Genomic DNA, 21,355 nt, shown 5'->3' on the forward strand with positions numbered 1-21,355 from the left:
TGTCGTTCGCTTTTGAATTTGCAGAAATACGTCTAAATATCTCAACAAAGCTTCTTCAATACAGGCAAGTTAGTCTTTTTGCAGCTTGTCAAATTATTCGTATAACGCTTACCGTAAAATTTACAGAATTTTCATAATATTCATTTTCTTGTTGGAGACTTTCTTCGCGTGGCGGCTAATGAATCCGCTTTTGAGATTACTTTTCACTGGTAATCCCATTTTCGACTAAATCTGTCGGTAATGGAGAAACGGAGAAGGGGTGTAGCTTTACAAAGCCATCTGAATGTGGTTTTACTTCCAAAGGGGACCTTAATGCGAGTCGGTGACTTGGCTCATTAGAGCAGTTTTGGAACAGGGACAACACTGCTTCGAGGACATTCAGTTGGGGAGAAATACACCACAAAGGGAATTACGAGATTTCATTAGATTTTATTGAACGTTTGAATGACTTGTTACGAAATGGGCCAAACTATCCGCTGCCAGAACTGGGGCAGAGTGTGATATATCGTGAAATAAATATTTAGTAGGCTCGGTATAGCTCTCAAAAACACGTGGCTTCCGACTCAACCAGTGGTTGTGTTAATCTCAAGGCATACGAGTGAAACGCTGATTTATATGTGTACATGTATATATATTCGAGGAAGATTTGAGTGTATAGAGTGCAAATACTGTTTGCACAAATCCTATGTGACGTCTTGACGCGGCAAGGATCGAAAGAAAAGGTATACACGGCCAGCGTGCACTGCGTGGTCTTTACTCAGGCGATTTGGACTTGGATTCAGGAGTTAAACATTTTCTTATTTCACGGCCAATAGCGGCCGCTAGGGGCGGTGGCACCGCATTTCCGACCTAACGGGGAGAGGATCAACAATATTAGTGCATGACAGGTGGTCAAGCTGACTACGTGAGATTAAGTCCTCAAAAAGTGGGCTATCTGCTACGCAGAGTAACGCATTTGGTACAGTCAGAATTAAAATAAATAAATAAATAAACATGCCGTCTATAGATAAACCACGGTTTTCAGGGTTCTAATAGCCAATATAAGAACGTTTGGAAGCGCACAAATGACGCAACAGCGTTTTCAATTAATAACAAGGAATAATTGACAGACTGCGTGTTTATATCACCCAAGGAAAAACCACTAGGGAGCGCCCACCAGAATGACGTGGATTCCATATTTACGGACGCCATCCCCTGAGGGAAGTTTTGCTGTCACGTTCGTTGCTGTGACCCTAAATCGTCTAAAATATGTGATGTTTTCATTCTCTCGAAAGAAGCTTCAGATTTGTTTTTATACCTATTAGTATAATTTAAGTCATCTTGTGTAGTTTTTCCATCGCTTGGATTGATTCAAGGAGGTTATTTTTATTTTGCCTCGGACTAACAGGAAATTCGTTTAAATACTTTGTTAGTTGGGTCATCCAATTTATTGTGACTCACGATTTCCCTTTCGTGAATTAAGCCAGCAAAGCTACTTTTAAGAATTAACGCTTTAAAAAAGAACAAAAATACGTAACTTAAGAGTTGCAAAGCAAGTATGTTCGCGGGTGTGATAATAGAAACAAAAACCTCGGTTCTGTCCTGAAGAGTTTAAGGCTTATTTTGGTTCGCCGCCAAACTGGGTAAATTTCTAAGATACGCTACTTCCTGTGACCTAGCTTGATTTTCATACACCAAAATCTTGATGACAAACGCACGGCCGTAATCATTTATCCGGAAATCCATTATAATGAGACTACAACTAAACTCGTTTGCCTTGACGGATATTGTCTTTGAAGAAACCCAAAAAACGTGTCTTTTATCTACCGAGAAGGAATAATTCACTTGTATGCCCTCTGGAGATTGAAAGAGGCGAGGCAGGGTATTGTGAGGCCAAATGATTTTTTTCGCTTTAAGAAAGGTTTTTACAAATCTCCTCGGCGGATCTAAACAGTGGTACAACTTAGGTTAAGGTCAATTAGGCCGGTATATTAAAGTAAATCAGTAAATGAGATAAGAACTTATTCTTAGTTCATCCGATAGAATAAACATCTCACTTCATTCCGCGACTGCGTTCGAAATCTATCTTTTTTCTTTATCTGTTCTACGCTTTCGGAAATTCTATATATGATGCCAAAATAAATAAACCAAAATGTGGTTGAACAATCATTCTCTTCTTATCTTTTCGTGTTTTATTCTAAACTGTTAGACGCCTTCGGGTTTTACCACTCACCTGTCGATGTTTGTCGATGATGCTTCCATAGAATCGATAAGCGTCGGGGAATCCCTGGGACCTAGCACATTCTCTCACACTGACAACTCTGTGTTGCTGTGGATGAAGGACTCGACCCTAATTAGAAGAAAGAAAGAAGATCGGACATTCCTAATTTACCACGCAAACAGAAAAGTGGTCATAAGTACTCTAAGAAATTTCTCTGTTCTGATTGTATCGTAAATGCACCTGCTGACCTGCTTTCCCATGGGCTCAGGATTCGTGATGGTTGTACTGAAGTACCCGTCCCACTCCAGTCTACCGTACAACCCCGCCCAGTGATTATGGCGGTTTCCCGTATGTGGAAGACACCATGGTATAAGAGTGTTGACCTGACGGTCAGCCGGGTCACATGGCTTGCGCTCTGCGCACGAACAAACTCCTCGTAATTCGTCGTTGGATGACCGACCGTTTTTCTTGTCATCGTGCGTATAAGCTCTGCAACGAGTGATACCACACATATTAGAATGGAAAGAACTTGTTCTACCCTCAAAGCAGGCTAGGAATTTGGTGGAACAGCTTCATGTTGGTACAGACAGCCTGTTCCGTCACAGGATTTCAAGATTTAAAAAGTAGACAGGAGGAAAAATTTAAAACGGCAGACAATGGGCACCCTCCAGACCGCTTAAGTCGTCATTCTGGTAATCTAAGTCGCTTTGAATTAATAGAGAAACCTACGACTGATACCTAGCAGAGAGCGAGGTATTGTGACAGTCTTATTCAACCAAAAGAATATCCTCTCGACTCAACTTAATAGTCAGAGAGCATATGCAGGTGTTTGCAAAAAAAAGAAGTGTTGACCATAAACGATGAGACCCAACGGCATTATGAGTTTACATAACCTCAATGATGACCTCTTCTTGGTCGTGTGCGATGAATGGTGAAAACTATCCAAGCTTTCCCAAAAGGAAAGAATTATCATGAAAGAGATTTGCCATAAAGAATGGGAAAAGTAAATATGTGTTTCTGTAAATAAACAAATACTGACAAAAAAAGCAATCAGGTCCTAGTGCTCATCGTTCATACTTTCAATGGTCAAAGTTTTTGCAATCCAGTGGAAAGATTGAAGAAAGAACATCAAAAACCAATAGAACCCATAACTCACAAAAAAAACAATAGAACCCATAACTCACAGTTTGCTGGTGTAAGTACCGTCGGACAGACGGACGATATTATTCGGCAAATCTCTCCAGTCTGATCCTGGGGCAGTAGGAATGTGACGCATGCGTGCAGCAACGAGAGGATTCATTTCCTTACAAATGTGATCTCGAAGAACTGGCTGGTCTTGACGGCCGCGCATCTGAGAAGTAATAAACGAATGTTGCACACAATTCTCAAATGCGGGTGTAACAGTATTGCATGCCTAATCATGCATAGGGGAATCTCTATACGATTTCCTTCGTTTGGACAGAGTCCTCTGTTGCCATGTAAATTATTCTCAATGAGAAGCCTCGGAATAACAAGTTTTATTTTCTTTAGGTAATACAAACTAAGAAAGTAAGAGAGAAATTCATATATTTAAAAAAAATTAAACTGCCCTAAATCAAGATCTGGACTTGCTGTTCAGGTTGCTCTGTGACTGGTTGAAAACTTGCTCTATCTTCATGAATTAATCATGTTTCAATTTTCCTCACTTGTTGAAAACTTTCCTTTATTAAACTCAATACAACTAAAAAAGTGTAGGTGTGAAATGTATACAACATAGAGGAGAAAGTGTCAAAACTCTTACTTGTCTTTGAAAATGAGAAATCGAATCGCCATTGTAAGAGATCTCATCATTAGACGCGCCATTCCTTATCTCCGGAAGATCTGACATGGCGTCCCGTACAGTGATTGTTCGGTAGGGAGCCGATGATAGCCGAGTAATGTTCGATTGGAACTGGAAAAAAGAGACAAAGGCGCTGGAGGTTAGGGAGGCACAGTGCACTGTATTTTGTCACATAAAAATGAATCGATGCAAGATGTAATTACTTTCTTATCGTCCACCATGACCGTGAGTTGAATGGCCCGAGGAGAAAAGCAGTGTGTCGGCTCAGGGTAGAGCGGTAACACTTCACCTGGAGCAGCTGCCATAATAATGGCCCTGAAATATGACATAAAAGCAAGTTTAAAACACACCCTCTAATTCACGCTAGCAAATACACAGACGTACAAGCTTCATCATCAACAACAACAACGTTTAAGTTTAACACGTTACCATTCACAACGTTCCACCAATGGATTGATGTGTTGATTGAGAACATCTCTTCATCATTTAATTAAGCTGGCAATGGTGTAACATTTCACCAAGAATAGAAACAACCCAAAACGTAGAGAATGAAAAATGATTTTGATAAAAAATGAAAAGTCTTAGTTCACCTCCGCCTAGTCTGTGGAACGCCATAACAACCAGCCTGTAGGACACCAAATGTACACTGCACAGAAAGTAAACAAGAAAGTAACGGTGTCAATTGACCATGGTAACACCCCTTAACAGAGCCAAAGTAACCACAACCGAGCCAAATAAAACTCACGTCCTATTCATACCAAAGCTTAAAAATGTTTCGTTAAACACAGTTTACAAGAAGCTGCCTAAACCGATGCTTGTCGACTTTAAATGTAGCACCGTGACATTGAAAATACAAGTTAGCGATAACCGGCGTGAATGAATCAATGTATTCCATAGAAGATTCATTTCTTTGTGTCTCGATGACATTAAACCCGGTTTGACTCAATATGTTTAGCTGGTGTGAATGGGTTATCAGGCGAACTGAACTGGAAAATTCGCTTGGGAAAGTCGCCATCGATTTTCGGGATCAATATCAGTATCTGGGCAACTGCCCACCTACCCCTCCCCTAACTCAACAACAGTCAATTGACAACAACTTAAGGTTAATGTTGGGTTAGGGGAGGGGTAGGTGGGCAGTTGCCCAGATACTGATATTAATCCGATTTTTGTTTGCGCGTTTAGGCTTGTGAGGATGGCGTGAAAATCACTAAGGAAATGGTAGAACACCCTAGAGTATATTTCAGTGAAAACTCTCTGTAATTTCATCCAAGATAAATTGTAGAGCGAGTCAAGGAAAATTTAAATGAAATACACTTTATTGCCAAAGGAACAGGTAAATGTGCGTAACCAGTCACATGCAGAAAAAACAGGGATTCAGAGAAAAGGTCTCACTATAAACAGGATTGAAAAATATGACCTAATAGTTGCTTTTTCACCGGAAGAAGAAACTTATTAACTGAGTAAACTAAACAGTTCTTTTCCAGTCGAACAGTGCGATGACCAGACGGGGCATAAAACCAACAATATTAATCAAGGGGGGAGATTTATAAAAATCCGTGGTAACCTGGTAACCAACTAACCTGATATCCCATCTTAAGAAGGCATCGTAGAGTTAATTTCAGCACCATGCTTCGCTTGAATGACACAAAGTTGCGAACATTTTCCAAAATGAAAAACTTCGGCCGATAGTAATCACAGTAACTGAGGTAAGATGCCACCAGAGAATTCTACAAAAAGAAACAATTAAACGTGGGATTGAAAGAGCAACCAGACCAACAAGTGTAACGTAACATGTATACAATAAGAATTTTTTCTGTTTCTCTCATGCACCATGACAACAGTGATACTTTCCGGACGGCGCGTAAATGGTCAGCGAACTCTCGTTGATACTAGATGACTGTATGTATTTGAATTAGATTTGTTGTTCACCTTAAATTTGGAGTAGTCTCTTGAACTGAAACGGTTCATTCCACTGAATCCTTGGCAGGGGGGGCCGCCGCACAACAGCTCTACATCTCCCTTCTGGGGTAGTGTCTGTCCTTTTGGATTCTTCTTTTCACCCTGAGAATGCAAAGGCAATAAAATTGAAACTCTAGCAAATAGCTTTGGCACTTGTGCTTCATTCAAAATAAATACATCTCTCAACAACAAAGCGTTCAATTGCGATCAATAGATGATCAGAGTCCGGTCGTTTCCATACAAAGTCGTTTCGATACAAACTGAAGTCGTACCGACACGACTTTTCAACGTTTTTCTACTTTGCTGATGCATCTAATAGACCTGCATCGAAACGACTTTGTATCGAAACAACAGTAAACCAGATGATCACATGACTTGGCTTACATCCATCACAAGCTTCAACAGAGAGTTACAGTCATCAGTGAACACAGTACATCCGGGATTGTTCAAACTGAAGGCGCTTGCTGCAGGCTCCTCCTTCTCAATGGCCCAACAGGACTCAGCCACGCCTGCTTCATGAAGACCCTCTGACAGACCTGGGACAAATACAGATGCCGACAATAAACCATTTGGCAATACGCCTACAGACAGTAACTCTTTCGCAAAATTTTCACTCACCGCCGCAGCCGGCAAAAACATCAAGACACCGCAGTTTGGTGACTGTTTCATTCGCTGTACCATTAAAATCCTTTTTTGAGCTCTGATTATCTGTTTCAGCAGAAGCCTTCCCTTTCCCTTTTCCTTTTCCTTTGCCTTTACCCTGAAAATCAATTTACAAGATTAGCGGGTAGAAATGAGTTTCACTCAGTCTTGTTATGTGCACAATTGAATTTTCAACAGCTGCACCGATGGCAACGTCACGAAGTTGCAATGATCTCGTCGCTTCAAACCAATTTCTTTTATCGACATAGAAGTCTGATTTTATAAAATGACCGAGGCACAAGAAATTTGCACATTTTACCTAAACTATTAGGTTTCCGTGTTTTATGGCCATGATACCAACCTTTCCTTTCATTGCAGCATTACGCGCCTCGATTGGAGGCTCTTCAAACTCTTTTGTTTCACTGTTGTACGCCTGTGGGAAATACCATAGTGTAAGTACAAAGAAATCCTACGGGAAAACTTCCTACAATTTTTCAGTAATGCAATGCACCGATCAATTCGAAGCTTCAACACCCCCTGCCGTCCGTTCTGCTTTTGATACGAGAACTACTGAAAGGCTTTCTTGGGAGCAAATTAAATTTAACGTAGTTTTTAAAAAAGTCCATCATATTCTTTACATTACGTTAGTTAAGAAAATGAAAATCACGAATGGCTAATCAATAATGATGAGGTCAGAAAAGGCCATGGAATTGCCAATATCGGCGACAACACAAACACAAACACGCAGTAAGCGACTAACGGAATATTATAATCACCTCTAAGAAGTAAAAATAGTTAATTCCTTTAGCTGTATATTCTTCAACTGAACAGTTAAGATCCTCTCCACAAGTAACTACGCACCCGCCTGTGACGTCATCGATGGAAATAGTTGCCTCTGAAACAACACAACAAGAGAGAAAAACGGAACGAAATCAAGAAAGCTTGCCTGAGCCAAAACATGACTGTTTCTACTTTTAATAATGTTCTAAATCTTTTCACTCTCGACGAGTTTTTCCCGTGCACAGAAAAGAACACTAATCCATTTGGGGCAAAAACAACATGGTATTCGTTCGCTCGTTCTGCCTTTAACTCCAATAAATGAGCTGAAAACCAAGATCTCTTTACCTTCTTTGCTCCAATATAACAAATTCAGATTTGCTTGGTGGCCAAAACTTGATCCCTTGTGAGTATTCTCTGGCCTGAAAGGAAACATAGCCTGGCATAAAAGCCTGTCGCATTTTATGCAATAGGTGCCGATTTTATGTTGATTTGCGGAAGTTTTCGTTCTCACGCTCAACTTTCTTAGGTACTGGGGTTTTTAAGATCTTGTCGGTAGCAAGAAGGCGAAAGTCCTCTTACTCTGTGCTCGCTCAGTGGTCTATGAGGATTTCAAATTGATTGGCTGGTAGAGGTTGGAGCGCGCCTAAAGCAGTTGCATTCACCATCCGGTCCCCAGTGGTGTCTCATAAATGTCTGAGCTTTAGTGTTCCCCTTCCTAAATGCTCTCATTCACAGTTACGTAGAAGATAAATTATGAATAAGAGAGGTCATGAAATCGCCGGGCTTGCCGAGTAATTTTTCCTCCTAAACTGCGCACGAGAATAGGCACTCCTTAAGTCTGATGGTACCTTCACCTACCTGTAAAATTTATTAACAGTCAACATAATATCAAGTTCTTCTGTTAACTTCCCTGAAGTTGATTTTGTAAAGATGTTTACAATGCGACCTGAGAAAATAATAATAAAAAACAAAATCAGGCAAAATAACAAACTTACCGATAATATGATAGAATAAATGACTGATAGCCTGTCTGACTGACTGACTGACTGTCCGATTGACTGGCTGGCTGGCTGGCTGGCTGACCGACTTATTGGCCAATTGACTGACTGACTGACCTACTGAATGCAGACTGATCAACTGACTGACTAACTGACTGACGGACCGACTGCAGACTGACTGGATGACTGACTGACGGACCGACTGCAGACTGATCAACTGACCGACTGACGGATCGACTGCAGACTGACCAACTGACTGACTGACGGATCGACTGCAGACTGACCAACTGACTGACTGACTGACTGCACATTGACTGCTGACTGACTGCAGCCTGACTACCTGACCGACCAACTGTCAGAATATCTCACAAAAACCACCAACTCGAAACACGATAGGATTTTGTATTTCAATGCAAAGTTTTTTAAGGATTAGGTATGCCGCAAACTCGGTCTCTCTGACCTGTAATACTTATGTATGTGTTTCACCAACAAAACAAACGAAAGTCTGTCACAGCTTATTTATCTACGCTTTTAGTAATCTGTCGCTGACAACGTACCTATTTTAAATGGTTGTGGTACATCATAGTTACTTCCTTTCACATACTCATTGGGTTTTCTGTAATATTCGGGATAAACCTCTTCGTCCACCTAAAGAGTTTATACGATTAAAAATAATTGTAATTGGTATTTATGTGAATTGCTAGCTAATGAAACTCAAATAACTTGTAAACCATCGTCATGAATTCCCTTTTTTAGGTCAACTGGTATAGACCATAACCCTTTTTTCCCTGGGGGAATTTTTTTGGGATTGGCTGTCACCCTTTGAGATGAAACAGAGGGTCTAGGGCGCGTAGTAACAGAAAAACGAGAAACAAACCAGCAAACCACAAAGTGAATACCTTTTCGTTCTTCTTGAAGCCTTTCTTCGTTTCTTTCGGCTTGACGCTGCGAAAAAAGAGCAAAATTTGATTGTGATTTTTTCAGTGACGTTTGAACCCTGCCAATCTTTGTTCTCAAACCTTTTCGCGCTCGGTTCCGGCTCCATAAGTTTGCTTTACATTCCATCTTGTTGAGCCCTATGATTTCATTATTAGCAACTCAAGGTCATAGGACTCAGTTTAACACAGCAAGTTAACATAGCAGCCTCGTAACAGCATTCTCTATCAATGCATCACAGCATTCCTCGGTCAATTATGGCTGATCAAAGGTATTAGAGTTCAGGAAGTAAGGAGCATACAAGTAAATCTCTTACTTGAATGAAAATGCTTCAGGCGTGAGGAAAACACAATCTCCTAGCTTGTACTGCACGCCGTTTATGTTGCACGATCTAAAAAGAAGAAAATTCACGAAATTTTTTCTGGGGTGCAAATACAGCATACACAAAGAAATAATCATTACCATGATACGACACTTTTTTTCCTGGAGTAGATAAGGGGACTAAAGACCGTGAAGACACATTTCCTTCAAAACTTTCATGAATTAAGAGGGTATATTGAAGCTAAACAAGCTGAAAATGATGGATTAGGAAGAATAGTTGAACAAATAAATTAAAGAGCCAAAAAAAAAAAAAAAACTGGAAGAGACGAGTCTCCTCTGCGGAAGACGTGCAAATGACCTTGCCTGAATATCTTTGGCGTTCAAAGCTAAAAAAAATGCACAAACTCTGATTAAAACGAGAAAAGTAAGAAAATAGACATACTTGTAATACGTTTTAGAGGAAGATTTTGATTCTTTTTCCAGTGGTTCCTCCACTGTTGGTGTTTCTAGCTAGAACATGTATGATAAGATAATTATGTCATACGTGGAAAACTAAACCAAAGGAACAAAGAACTGCAAAGATAGATGAACTCTATGGTGTAGCTTTGACGCACAAACACCTTTCGTTAAGTCATTAATAATAATAATAATAATAATAACAAAAATAATGAACTTTATTCAAATGTTAATACACTTAAGTTGTATGTAGAATACCATATAGACCTTATACTCAAAATGTGAAAAAGTATATACATCTAAAAATATTTATAAACAGGATAAAAAAATAAATTTAAGAAATAAATATTAACTTATGCAATTCTACCTGCTTTTGTGCTGTCTGTCGCTTACAGCTCTCACAAAATTTATGATTTTCTTTCCTATCTAAAGCAGCAGTGTATTCCGAGGGGGGATCTGTGAATCGACCATGTTCAGAATCATACCTGAAACGTTGAGAAAGCGATATCTCCTTCTGTGACATATGTGCATTTAGAATTAAAGACATCAGAGCTTTGTGACTGTACAATTAAGTTCATCATTACATACAACTTGTTTTAGCTTAAAGGATGGAAGAACTAGCAGACCCGAGTTACATCATGGCCACAAAATTTGATTTATTACATTTTTGAGTTTAATTTCAAGACTTCTTCGGACTGGTACACTGAACAGTGCACGAGAAATTTAGCACTCCACTGCTAGGGACCGTCCAGGGTTCATTGAAAATTCTCCAGTTACATTAAGTGAATGTTCCTAATAAACCAGTTTCTGTAAAATTTCAGCAACCTTACGAAGATCTCACCCTGCACCTGGGCAGTTTTGCAACTTACCCAAGACTGTGCAAACTTTCTCTATCGAGAGGGGAAGTTTGGGTAAAAATGGAAAAATGAATCAATGACATGAGTGACACGGACCCCACACTAAAGGACGCTGACTATCTTCACAACTTCAAAACCTCTACTTTTCAAGAACTTTTCCTTACCATTTCTGATAGAAAAATGTGTTCCCATCGTCCTCTTCCATCATGCTGTCAGCTTCCCACTCTTCAAGTCCGCCCCTCTGGAACCAATCAGCTTCTGGTAACTTCTGCGTCACCTGTTCATTCATATCACATATATTAATCTGTAGCCTATGGAAAACTTAAATGGTATACATATATGACACACATATTATAAGCCTGTGTTATTCACAAATTCACAGACTTTGAAACCTGGGTTTACCGATATATACCATACTGTGCAAAAGTAACGCAAACGAATTTCGACAAATTTCCTCGCTTTTCGTGGCTTTTCGAGGAAATTTCACCCTGAAAGAAATTTCCGCGAATTTTCCACGAACTTTTGAGTCACCTATTGTTTCAGTACACCAAAATTTCGAAAGATATTTCACCGCGGACACTAAAGAGTTGTAAACTTTTGAGGGAAAGTTCGCTCTTCTAGAAAGTTCGGTGCGAAATTTCTAGAGAAAATTCGCTCTGGTTAATTGAGCAAAATGTTGTTCAAGGTTTGTTGTAAAGCGACGCAGAAATATCCGAAATCAGTTTCATCCACTCAATTCAATATTCTATTGCTCCTTTCTGTTGAAACCTCAATAAATGTTTAATTGTTGATGTGATCCGAGCAGTCAGGTGTTGGAGTCTCAGTGCAAACGACTACCTCATAATGCTGGAATGAGGGCAAGGATAGAGTTGCATGTTTGCCAAGAATGCCACAAGCAAAATCAGTGTATTTCTTTTATGCACAAAATGTATTGAAAAGGACTAAATACGACCAGAGGATATCTTCAGATAAACTTACAACACATTTCTGTACAATGGAACCAAGAGGGTTGTCATCGCATTCATCCACAAGAAAAAGCTCCTTAGAATCACTTGTTTCACCCAAAATAGTTTCTGAGCCACGGCTAGAACCAATCATATGGTATTGAGAGAAAATATGCAGAATGTTTGTTACTTGACATGTGAGTCTGAAATGTTCAGAGTGGGGTAGCAAAGAAACTACACAGCTGTCTTTGCTGCAGCCATGTTGTTATTTTAACAAATTCATTGCTCTTCTGCATAGAAAATAGAAAAGCTCACTATAAATGATCTACAATATGTGCTGGTAGACATCGAAGCTTTACAATCAGTTGATTGAAAGAAACATGTAATGCCTGTTGTACCTGAACCATCTGCAGTGAAACATCTTGTCACCATTTGCCGCCTCCCACATGTAGCACACACAGGAAATAAAAAGTGGCATGTGAGGATCCTCAGGGCGTACCTTCACAAAATCTCCCACTTGTACCTGCCATAGGTCAAAAGAAGGTATTGGCTTGTGTTGACAGCTGAGCCAAGATTCCACAGAAAAGTGAGAATACGAACCTCTTGGCTGTTGATAAGAACTGATGAGTAGTATTTCTTCTTTCCACTGACTTTAGAAGGATCTCCTATCCATTCAACTTTGGTCTAATAATGGACAAAAAAAGGTTTTTAGAATCATTCTTCTTTAGGAACCCTTGACAACTGATTACACATTTTAATGAATGAAAGGCAGCTGTGGAAAAATCAAGTGATCACTCAACATGATACAATTTGTGCTCTTTGTATAATCTCTAATGAAAAAACAAAGTTTTTAGATATAAAGGAGTAAGAAACATCTCTTTCCTATCATTATAAATGCTGTTTGCTGCCTATCCTTTTTAACCCTTCCTATACATCAGCCATTTTCAAAACTGACATTGTTTAAGTGGCACTGTCATGAATCAAACATTTCTTTGTACTGTTGCTATTAACATTGAAGACAAACAGTTACTTACAGTTAAGCAAGAGCTGCACATAGCCTTTAAAAAAGTAAACTCACCTCATTAATCCCTTTCTTTGATTTTGCAGTTTTATGTGTTGTTTTTTTCTTCTTCACCATATCCTTGTTAGGACTCTGGAATAGAAAAAAATATGCACAAAATAAATAACATTACCTCATGAACATCAGCTATTAAAATGTCTTCCTTTTACCCTTGAAATTTAAGTACAGTTTTACTTACCATTTTCACATTTTCTTCACTCTCCTCTGTGACATCTTCATCATCCTCAGCTTCTTCAACAGCCAAGTTAGGGCACCTACATTTAAAGACAAACTTAGTTAGGTCTTGAGGAAAAGAGAATGAAATAAATCATTTTTTAAAAGCCAGTATGCAGCAAATTCAGGGTCATGGAAATGAATGCATTATAGAAGACAAAAAGAAGAACAAAAACCTTCTTTCTTCACAGCACTGTTTCTTTCTGCCAGTTCCACCAAACTTGACCATGTCCCTGCAGGATTTACACTTTCCACAGTCTGGCTGCTGGCACACCTCACAAACACCACATCGCTTCCTACGAGTTGTTCTTGTTTCTTTACCATCGATTTGATCTTGGAAGAAAATGTCAAATATGTTCCGCACCAGGGGTGTAGTGGTGGCCTACAATAAATTCAGTTTCAAATTATTGAGAGGCCATTAATAAATCTTTATACAAAAAACTTACAAGACACAAAACTGCTGTAATGTTCTTTTTTTATAGTGCAAGAAGGCCAGAGGTCTGCCAACTATACAGTGACACCTTCGGTTAATAATGATCCAAGGTTCATCTTTTCAATATTGAAGTACAAAAGCATGTAGCACAAAAGTGATAACTTGTTTTGTATTTGTTAGTCTACTGTAAGTACTAACTTTTGATGGAACTGTATCTTTCTTCTTCTTGTCTAGTCGGACTTTCACTCCCCTTGCAGCACGTCTGAATAAAAAAAGTTGACAACTATAAAACATCTGAAGAACAATTGACTGAGGTAGTTTCTTATCAAGAAAATGTAGTTCTTTAATAGAAACAATTGATTCATCTACCAGATAAATATCTTGAATAAACAAGGAGTTTAAACAGTTACTTGAGGTAAACAGGTCTTTATCCTTGGTACAACATCTGAGACAACAACTATTTTTTCTACTAGGATATTAAACATTTATCTTAGAAAAGCATCACAACAGATGCATAATTTGCAAATTTATGTCATTTAACTCATAGTACCATAAAATTTGATGAAATTCTCCTTTTCATTAAATAGATAATGTCATTCTAATAACAAACCTTTTTCCAAGTGTAACTCCTGCCAGCTTGATGAGAGCCCTCATGCATGGTGTCACCAACAGTGGGAGCTCATCATCATCAGCTGCTTGGTCATAACTTTCCACCTAAAGACATCATAAAGCCAAGAATGAAAGATGACAATTGCAAACTGAAAGGTTCCTATTAACAGATGCCTTACAGGTATTCAAGATGAATCTAAAGAACAAAATTTCAAAACTGCCACAATTTTTAGCATCATCCTCCTAAAGAATACCAGTGATCTTCAGAGGAAAGACATTACAGTAATTTATTGTATCATACACCTTCAGACAGATTGTAATACAAAAATATGGTAAGGCAAATAGGAGTTGATATGAGTTAAATGAAAAGCTTTTACCTGTTCAACAAGGAACTGGGCATGTCTCAACAGTGTATCTTCAGTAAAAGTGGAACAGTTTTCTGGAGGCACAGAAGTCTTGGAAACAAAAACATAGCAAAGAGGGGTTAACATAGATCACTCATCCTATGATTGGTTTTCTGTCTTATGTCATACAACATTGTACAGGGAATTGCATAAATTTATTTGCAGCTCTAAACTGTAGACTTACACGGAAACCCACACTACTAGGATTGGCAGCCGCAAGTACACATCTCAGTCCTATTTGTAACAATCAACTTTTTATTTATATTTGATGTATGCAGTTTCAGTGAACAAGAAAGGAGTCAGCAGGCACATTTATACATGACAGATCCTTTTTTGTGCAGAGGCCTGTTTCTTCTAATGGACCTGCTTAACTTTTTACACCCTGAGATCAGTATGTATATTCTTTACACTGTTTTCTACACATTTCCTAAGGTGCTGACAAGGAGATTTTGGTCAATAATCAAGAGCTCCTGTACTTGTTGATAATTTCCTTTATTCTCATAACCTTAATGTTTGATTCAGGGGTGATACTGTATGAGGAAATCAGAAGCAGGTCACTCTTGAGGGTTAAGGGATTAAAGTTGTCCTCCTTGATAGATCAGATAGATAGCTCTTCCTAGTTGTACACTGCACTAGTTGCACAATCAGCCCAAGAACCTGAAATTTTGTGAAATTAGCTACCAAATACAATGCATTAAGTTTAAATCTGTTCATTTATTATTATCAATTATTGAAATATATGACAATATTCATCTTGCTGCTTCTTATCACTTCATCTTCATTATAATTATGGTCAGTAACAACAAACATCAACATCATGTCAGTACCTGTACTTTATTCAGCAAGTCCTCGTACCTTGCCTCTGGATTATCTTGTATAAATTCAATGACAATCTGTAACCAAGAAAAGAAGTCCTTACTTTCATGTAATAACTTATTTAGCATATTCATTTCAGTTAGTTTTTGTGGATTTACAACTCCTCATCCATATCCTATGAGAGCACTATTGGCCTTAGAATCCGGGTTATATGCTTCAGATTCTAGCTAATAATTAGTTTCCTTTTACCACCTATAACAGTTGCGTGCTCTGATCTTTTAGTTTGTGATTCTTGCTGAACTAGAAAGATAAAATTTTAAATAAACATTACCTTACTCATAGCAATCTTCTCTCTCATGAGGTTCATAAAGGGCATATATTCCTCAGATGCCTGCATCAATATGTACTCTGCAAAGGCTAAAGGTATACAAACTCAATCTTATGGATTTCAGTGGATAGCAGGTAATAAATAATACACTAGTCTAAAGAAAGATTAGAGTTACAGTCACTGTAAATCAAGGGATTAATCTTTACCTGTAGTAAAACCAATGAGAGCATTCTCCCCTCCATCAAATCCTGTTGTCCACCATTCATTGATCGGCCCTAAAGCTTTTGTTGGAACTCCACCTATATATAAGGCACATTTTAGCAAGAATATGTACAAATAATTGCTTTTTCAGTGATTAGTTCAAGGTTGTAAAGGATTCCCTATCTTTTCCAATTATTTTAATCCAATGTTTCTAAACTGTTTTTGAAATACAATTTACCTTCTGGACTTGGATTTTCATCATAGATTGGTTTAAGGTATCCACTGAAGAATAGTTCTACATTTTTCTCTATCAAGCCAGAGTCAAAAGGGCACAGGTGAGTGTTCTTGTCATAAATGCTATAAATAAATGCATAATAATATTAAAGAGTAAGAAGAACTTAAGGACAACTGTGGCAACTTGATGGACTGGTACGATGCAACTTAAAATGGAACAGATCGGAAGAGGTGGGAAAAGAATAGAAGAGGTGAAGCATGATAGAATGGTGCAAAGAAATATGAAGAGCTCTCATCATCTTAACTTTTATTTCATTTGATTAATGAATGTGACAATTGTAAAGATGCAAAAATTCCTTACCTGAAATTTGTTATTTTGTGTTGTGGTCTGTCGTTATAGCTGTCAAATTGTTCCTCCTCACCAGAGAACAGAGACAAACGTGGATCAGTTAAGGCAACAAATTCTTCCACCTGGTAGACAATAAGCAATTACTGGATGAGGTTGAGCATGATATCATGAATTATCAATGCTGAGGTCTGAGTTACCTGCAGAAGCTGAAGGCTGGGGCAGACAACACAGACACAAAGTTTGATGTATCATGATTTTATGGGAAAACCAAAATTCAGTAATTGTTTTATTATACATTTTCTAAACAATCTGCAAAATAAAAACAATTCTCTGAGTTTGCAAAAGTTTAGAACATTTCATAGACAAGGGGCTTGGAAACTAGTAAGACTTTGAACACAACATAATAACCTAATATCAGCAGCAGATATTGGGATATCAAGTCAACTTCACATGCTATTGTATGCTGACTGTATGGTCACGACCACTCAGAAATTTTATAGTAAGTCTCATGTATAATAATATCAGTTGACAATTGTTAGAACAAACATACTGGCTGTGACATTTCATAAGACAACAACCCTTAAGACAGGCAGGAAGTTAGAACATTCAATTTTAGTCATATTGAAATGGTTGTCAGAAGATAATATTTAGTATACATGTTTGTCAGATACCAGTCATTGTATAGCTAACTACAAGAGAACTGTAACTAGGTACATAGTAAGAATCATGTCCTTTTCCACTAGTAAAAATTTGAACCATAACAAACATTTGCACAACTTCAAGGAACTTCAAAAACTGCCTAGTGGAGAGCAACATGTATCATAAACTTACAGCATCATCACAGTCACCAAGGAAAAGTCTCAAGTCAGGACTGTCCAGAAGTTGCTTGCATTCCTTACATTTGACAGGAGGCTACAGAATGATCAAACATATTATCATTTAAAAGAGCAAGATAGATGCCATTTGAAGAAAGATCATTTCACTTGGAGAAATGACTAGGTAGTTTTGAAATAAAGCATTAAAAATTGTGGCTTGAATAGGGTTCAAACTGATGACTTTCCTGCAAATACTTGACCCACATGTAAACCAAGAAAATGTTTCCATATTCCATTGTTGTATATTACCAGAACATTTAAGATTTTACTTTTTCTCTCAAATCCTGAGAAATATATTTATTTCTACAGAACTTTCATAGAGGTCTTCAGTATGACGAGAAGAATTCAAAAATTTTTAGCACCTGTGTTTTTTCCCCTTCACATTTTGCCCTTGCAGAGGATTCTCTTAGCTGATAGCTGTTGAACAAAAAAAGAATTAACACATGCAAGAGAAAGAAAAAATATATTTACAACATTATCACGTTGAAATTTGGTAGGTGTTAAACCAATAACTACATGTTCTATGACTTGCAAAAACAATAATTAGAGTATTCTAATTTGATAGGGATGACTATGGACAATTATTTTATACATACATACATACATACATACATATATATATATATATATAAATATATTTATATGTATGTATGTCTGCAATGCATACACACCAATAGCAATAAAATTTCTTGGATTGTGCTACTGACTGAGATAATTATAAGTTATGAAAATTTTATTTTTCATCTAATTTGGCAATTCTTTTCTATGATCAAAACAAACCCTGAGGGTCAACCAAACAAGATTGAGAATAGTATATAATATTCAAGCTTTCAAACTCATATGAGTATTTGTAAAGTTGTCGACTCTTGCCTTTCTGTTCCTGTTTCTGTTCCTGTTTCTGTTTCTGACAATTCTTTTTCTTTTTCATCAGTGCTTTCATCTTCTGACACTTTAAGACGTTTGTTATCCTGCCCAATGAACATACTGATTAACAGTGATGTTGATGTTTTTATCGAAAAAATCCACAATAATATTTATTTTAATGATGAAGTGGTACAGTGAAAGTAGACTACATACTTTGCTAATGATGCTGTTTGATGAATCTTCACTGGTCTCACCAGCATCTTCACCATCATCTGCTGTATTCTTTCTTTTAGCAGGCCTAAAAATTAACATTCATTTACTGAATAATAATAATAACAATAATTCTAAATACAATCCACTACTTATTAGACAAGGTTGTTACGTACGTTTTGTCTGTGATGGAAGGAACAAAAGTTCTACTAAACATGTTGGTAGGGAAGAGCAGACATAATGTGAGAAATAAAGTGGCGGAACACTGAAATGTAATGACTTCTGCTATTGACTGGTCTGGTTACAATTGGAGGCCATAATTTCACTGTGGTTGGGTCTTTGAGACATCACACTTTGCATAAATAGTGCTAGTAACTCTCTGTCTGAGAGTTAACAAATACAGAATCCAGCCTAACTGCTGAAAATTGTCTTTAAATAGTCTCAACTCCCATCCAAGGAGATTGTAATACTTAAGTAACAAGAGGCCCAATTGTGTTAAGCAGCCATAACCCTTTGTTTCTTGTCACAGAAAAAACATTAAAGTTTACATTTACTGCAAATCATCTTAGGATTCAAAAGGTTTCTGTCAACAGATTACTGATTCAAATCTCTTTCTTGACATGGTTACACTTGAGGAAAGTCAGGTACATTAACCCAGACCACAACATATCTGCTACATAAGGTCAAGTACAATTATTTAAATAAATCCTTTAAACATTATTCATTCTAACTTGACTCTTATCATATGTACTTGTATCTTACCCTTTAGTAAACATCTCTCTAATACCCAGTTGCCTGCCAGTCTCTTTTCTCAGTTTGGTTTTTTTCTGCAAAAGAATTTTTTCAGTCAGACAAACAGCCTTGATATAGTTTTTAATATTCTTTAAAGTCACATTTAACAGTCACTGTGGCATTTTGTTAGTTATTTACATTTCCATTTCACAACAAACTCTTGTAGGTACCTTGTCCTCAGAGTTAGGAGGGGTTTTCTCTAACGGCAAAGATGACCCTGGAAAATTGGAAATAAAAAGCCTGCCTGTTAAGTAACACAAACAAGATAGGGAAAGTATGATGTTGCCATTAAGAAATTTGATTGATTCAATTATTCTTAGTGATGAGATGATGAAGTCAATTGTTTGTACAGCACCTTACGAAGCATTATGATAGGCAGTTTTTGAGGTCACCTTCTAGAGGATGATCCCCAGAGAGTGATAGTGATTGTAATGTTCAGTACATGACAGTAAAGAGTAGATCTGAACCTCAAAAGGAGACTACCAACACATGGTTGACACAAGTGATCCACATAAGAATAAATTAATATTTTATTATTGTTATATATCGTCAAGATGGTTAACCACAACCTCTATCACATTCATCACATTATACCTACCTCCTTTGCCAGTGGATAATGAGGCTGTCTGTGCTTCATTTTCAATGTGGCCTTCCTTTGAATTGCCATTTGACGCCCCTGCAGTTGAGTCAATAAATGGTTTATTATCTGAGTCATCAGTCTGCATAATTTCATTAGAGTTTGTTCCTGAGGCACCAGGATCAGTGTTGTCATTACTACTTGTTCCGTTTCTGGAGGCTACATCTTCTGTCTCCATTGGATCTTCTTTCACAGATGACATTAAGCTATGTTGACCATCATTACATGATGCTGGAGATAATGGAACTGCACCACATCCATTGCTAGCTCTGTGACCAATCTCAGAGAGGAGCTCTTTCAACTGGTCTATGAGTTGCTCCTGTAGCAGTGAACAAAAATGAAAATAAGATCTGAAATGTAAATGCTTTGAGCATGCATTGTCTTTACAAAATAATTTTATAGCTTAGCACTTGCAATCAGCATATTACAATGGGATAATGTGGAAAAACAATTATCAACTGAATCAGAAACTTACTTCGGTTGCCTTTCCTTCTTTGTAGTCGTCTTGAGCTTTCTGAATCCTACGATAGAGATAACACGGTGGTTTTCAAAATAAATCCAGTGGAAGGATTATGAGTGTAATTTCAACAAAAATAATTCCCACAACCACCCCTTCTCTTAACAACAACTACACCAATAATTAAAGTCTGCTTTTTATCAGGTGATGTAAGGCCATTTTTATAACTCGTGATTAAAATCACCAAAAAAAAAAAAAACAACCACAAAAACAAAACAGCACAAAAGCAGACAAAATAATTAAAAAAATATATATAATTCTACAGCTTACTTTTCTTGTACCGAGTTGGCCGACAACGGTTTTAAAAGCTTAAGCTTTTTCATCACATAGCCCTGTGTAGGAAACAATTTCTACATATTAAAGCTGGCCGGCGGACAGAAATTTTACAAAATTTCCACCGAGAGGTTTTCTCAGGTCTGCCAAAATTGATCCTCTTGCAAATGTCCTATGTTTGATCGCTGCGTTTACCATTGATTAATTATTGGAGATCACATTTCCGAAGGTCGACTTTACCTTCTCGGTGAAAACGCCATCCTTATATTCCTCCGCGAGCTCTATCAACCTGAAAATATATACAACAGAATACAATCTCGATCGATCCAAAAGCCCTTGAATCCAATTGACAAAAAGTCAGAGGCTGATTTTGTGATATGCACTGGTCGGCGATCGCTTAGTAGCTGCTGAAATGTATCGAACCATGGCCAATATTTTATTTTGATCGCTGAATCTTACCGTTCAGAAATTTCCGTAGGATATTCAGGTTCAGTTTCATGCACCATTTTCCCTTTTCGTTGGACAAAATAGAAGAAATCAGCAAATTGACCTAGGTTCTTTTGTGACTGAAAGCTGTCTGTCGATGGTCACGATCGCGTGGAATGTT

The 21,355-nt window shown here is 37.7% G+C and overlaps 1 protein-coding gene across 1 annotated transcript; it reads right to left on the bottom strand.

The window, feature by feature from the left end:
* Positions 1 to 409: 409 nt before the first annotated feature.
* LOC131778696 (DNA (cytosine-5)-methyltransferase 1) lies at positions 410 to 21,345 on the bottom strand. Its single transcript, XM_066164915.1, has 46 exons — positions 21,208 to 21,345; positions 20,989 to 21,037; positions 20,746 to 20,807; positions 20,434 to 20,479; positions 19,920 to 20,277; positions 19,492 to 19,538; positions 19,292 to 19,356; positions 18,533 to 18,617; positions 18,326 to 18,423; positions 17,818 to 17,872; positions 17,412 to 17,492; positions 16,593 to 16,702; positions 16,236 to 16,354; positions 16,003 to 16,095; positions 15,800 to 15,885; positions 15,480 to 15,545; positions 14,626 to 14,703; positions 14,250 to 14,353; positions 13,838 to 13,901; positions 13,383 to 13,588; positions 13,172 to 13,247; positions 12,991 to 13,065; positions 12,513 to 12,596; positions 12,311 to 12,435; positions 11,947 to 12,052; positions 11,133 to 11,245; positions 10,479 to 10,596; positions 10,098 to 10,165; positions 9,651 to 9,725; positions 9,298 to 9,343; positions 8,956 to 9,046; positions 8,259 to 8,346; positions 7,746 to 7,819; positions 7,397 to 7,515; positions 6,982 to 7,053; positions 6,597 to 6,738; positions 6,363 to 6,514; positions 5,949 to 6,080; positions 5,600 to 5,746; positions 4,610 to 4,665; positions 4,223 to 4,334; positions 3,981 to 4,130; positions 3,385 to 3,551; positions 2,449 to 2,689; positions 2,213 to 2,329; positions 410 to 849 (listed from the first exon to the last, which is right to left on the bottom strand). Exons 1-46 carry the CDS (start codon positions 21,252 to 21,254, stop codon positions 754 to 756), a joined length of 4,761 nt encoding a protein of 1,586 aa, XP_066021012.1. The 5' UTR covers positions 21,255 to 21,345; the 3' UTR covers positions 410 to 753.
* Between the last annotated feature and the right edge of the window lie 10 nt (positions 21,346 to 21,355).

Source organism: Pocillopora verrucosa, chromosome 4, assembly GCF_036669915.1.
Source record: "Pocillopora verrucosa isolate sample1 chromosome 4, ASM3666991v2, whole genome shotgun sequence".
Classification (NCBI taxonomy): Eukaryota; Metazoa; Cnidaria; class Anthozoa; order Scleractinia; family Pocilloporidae; genus Pocillopora; species Pocillopora verrucosa.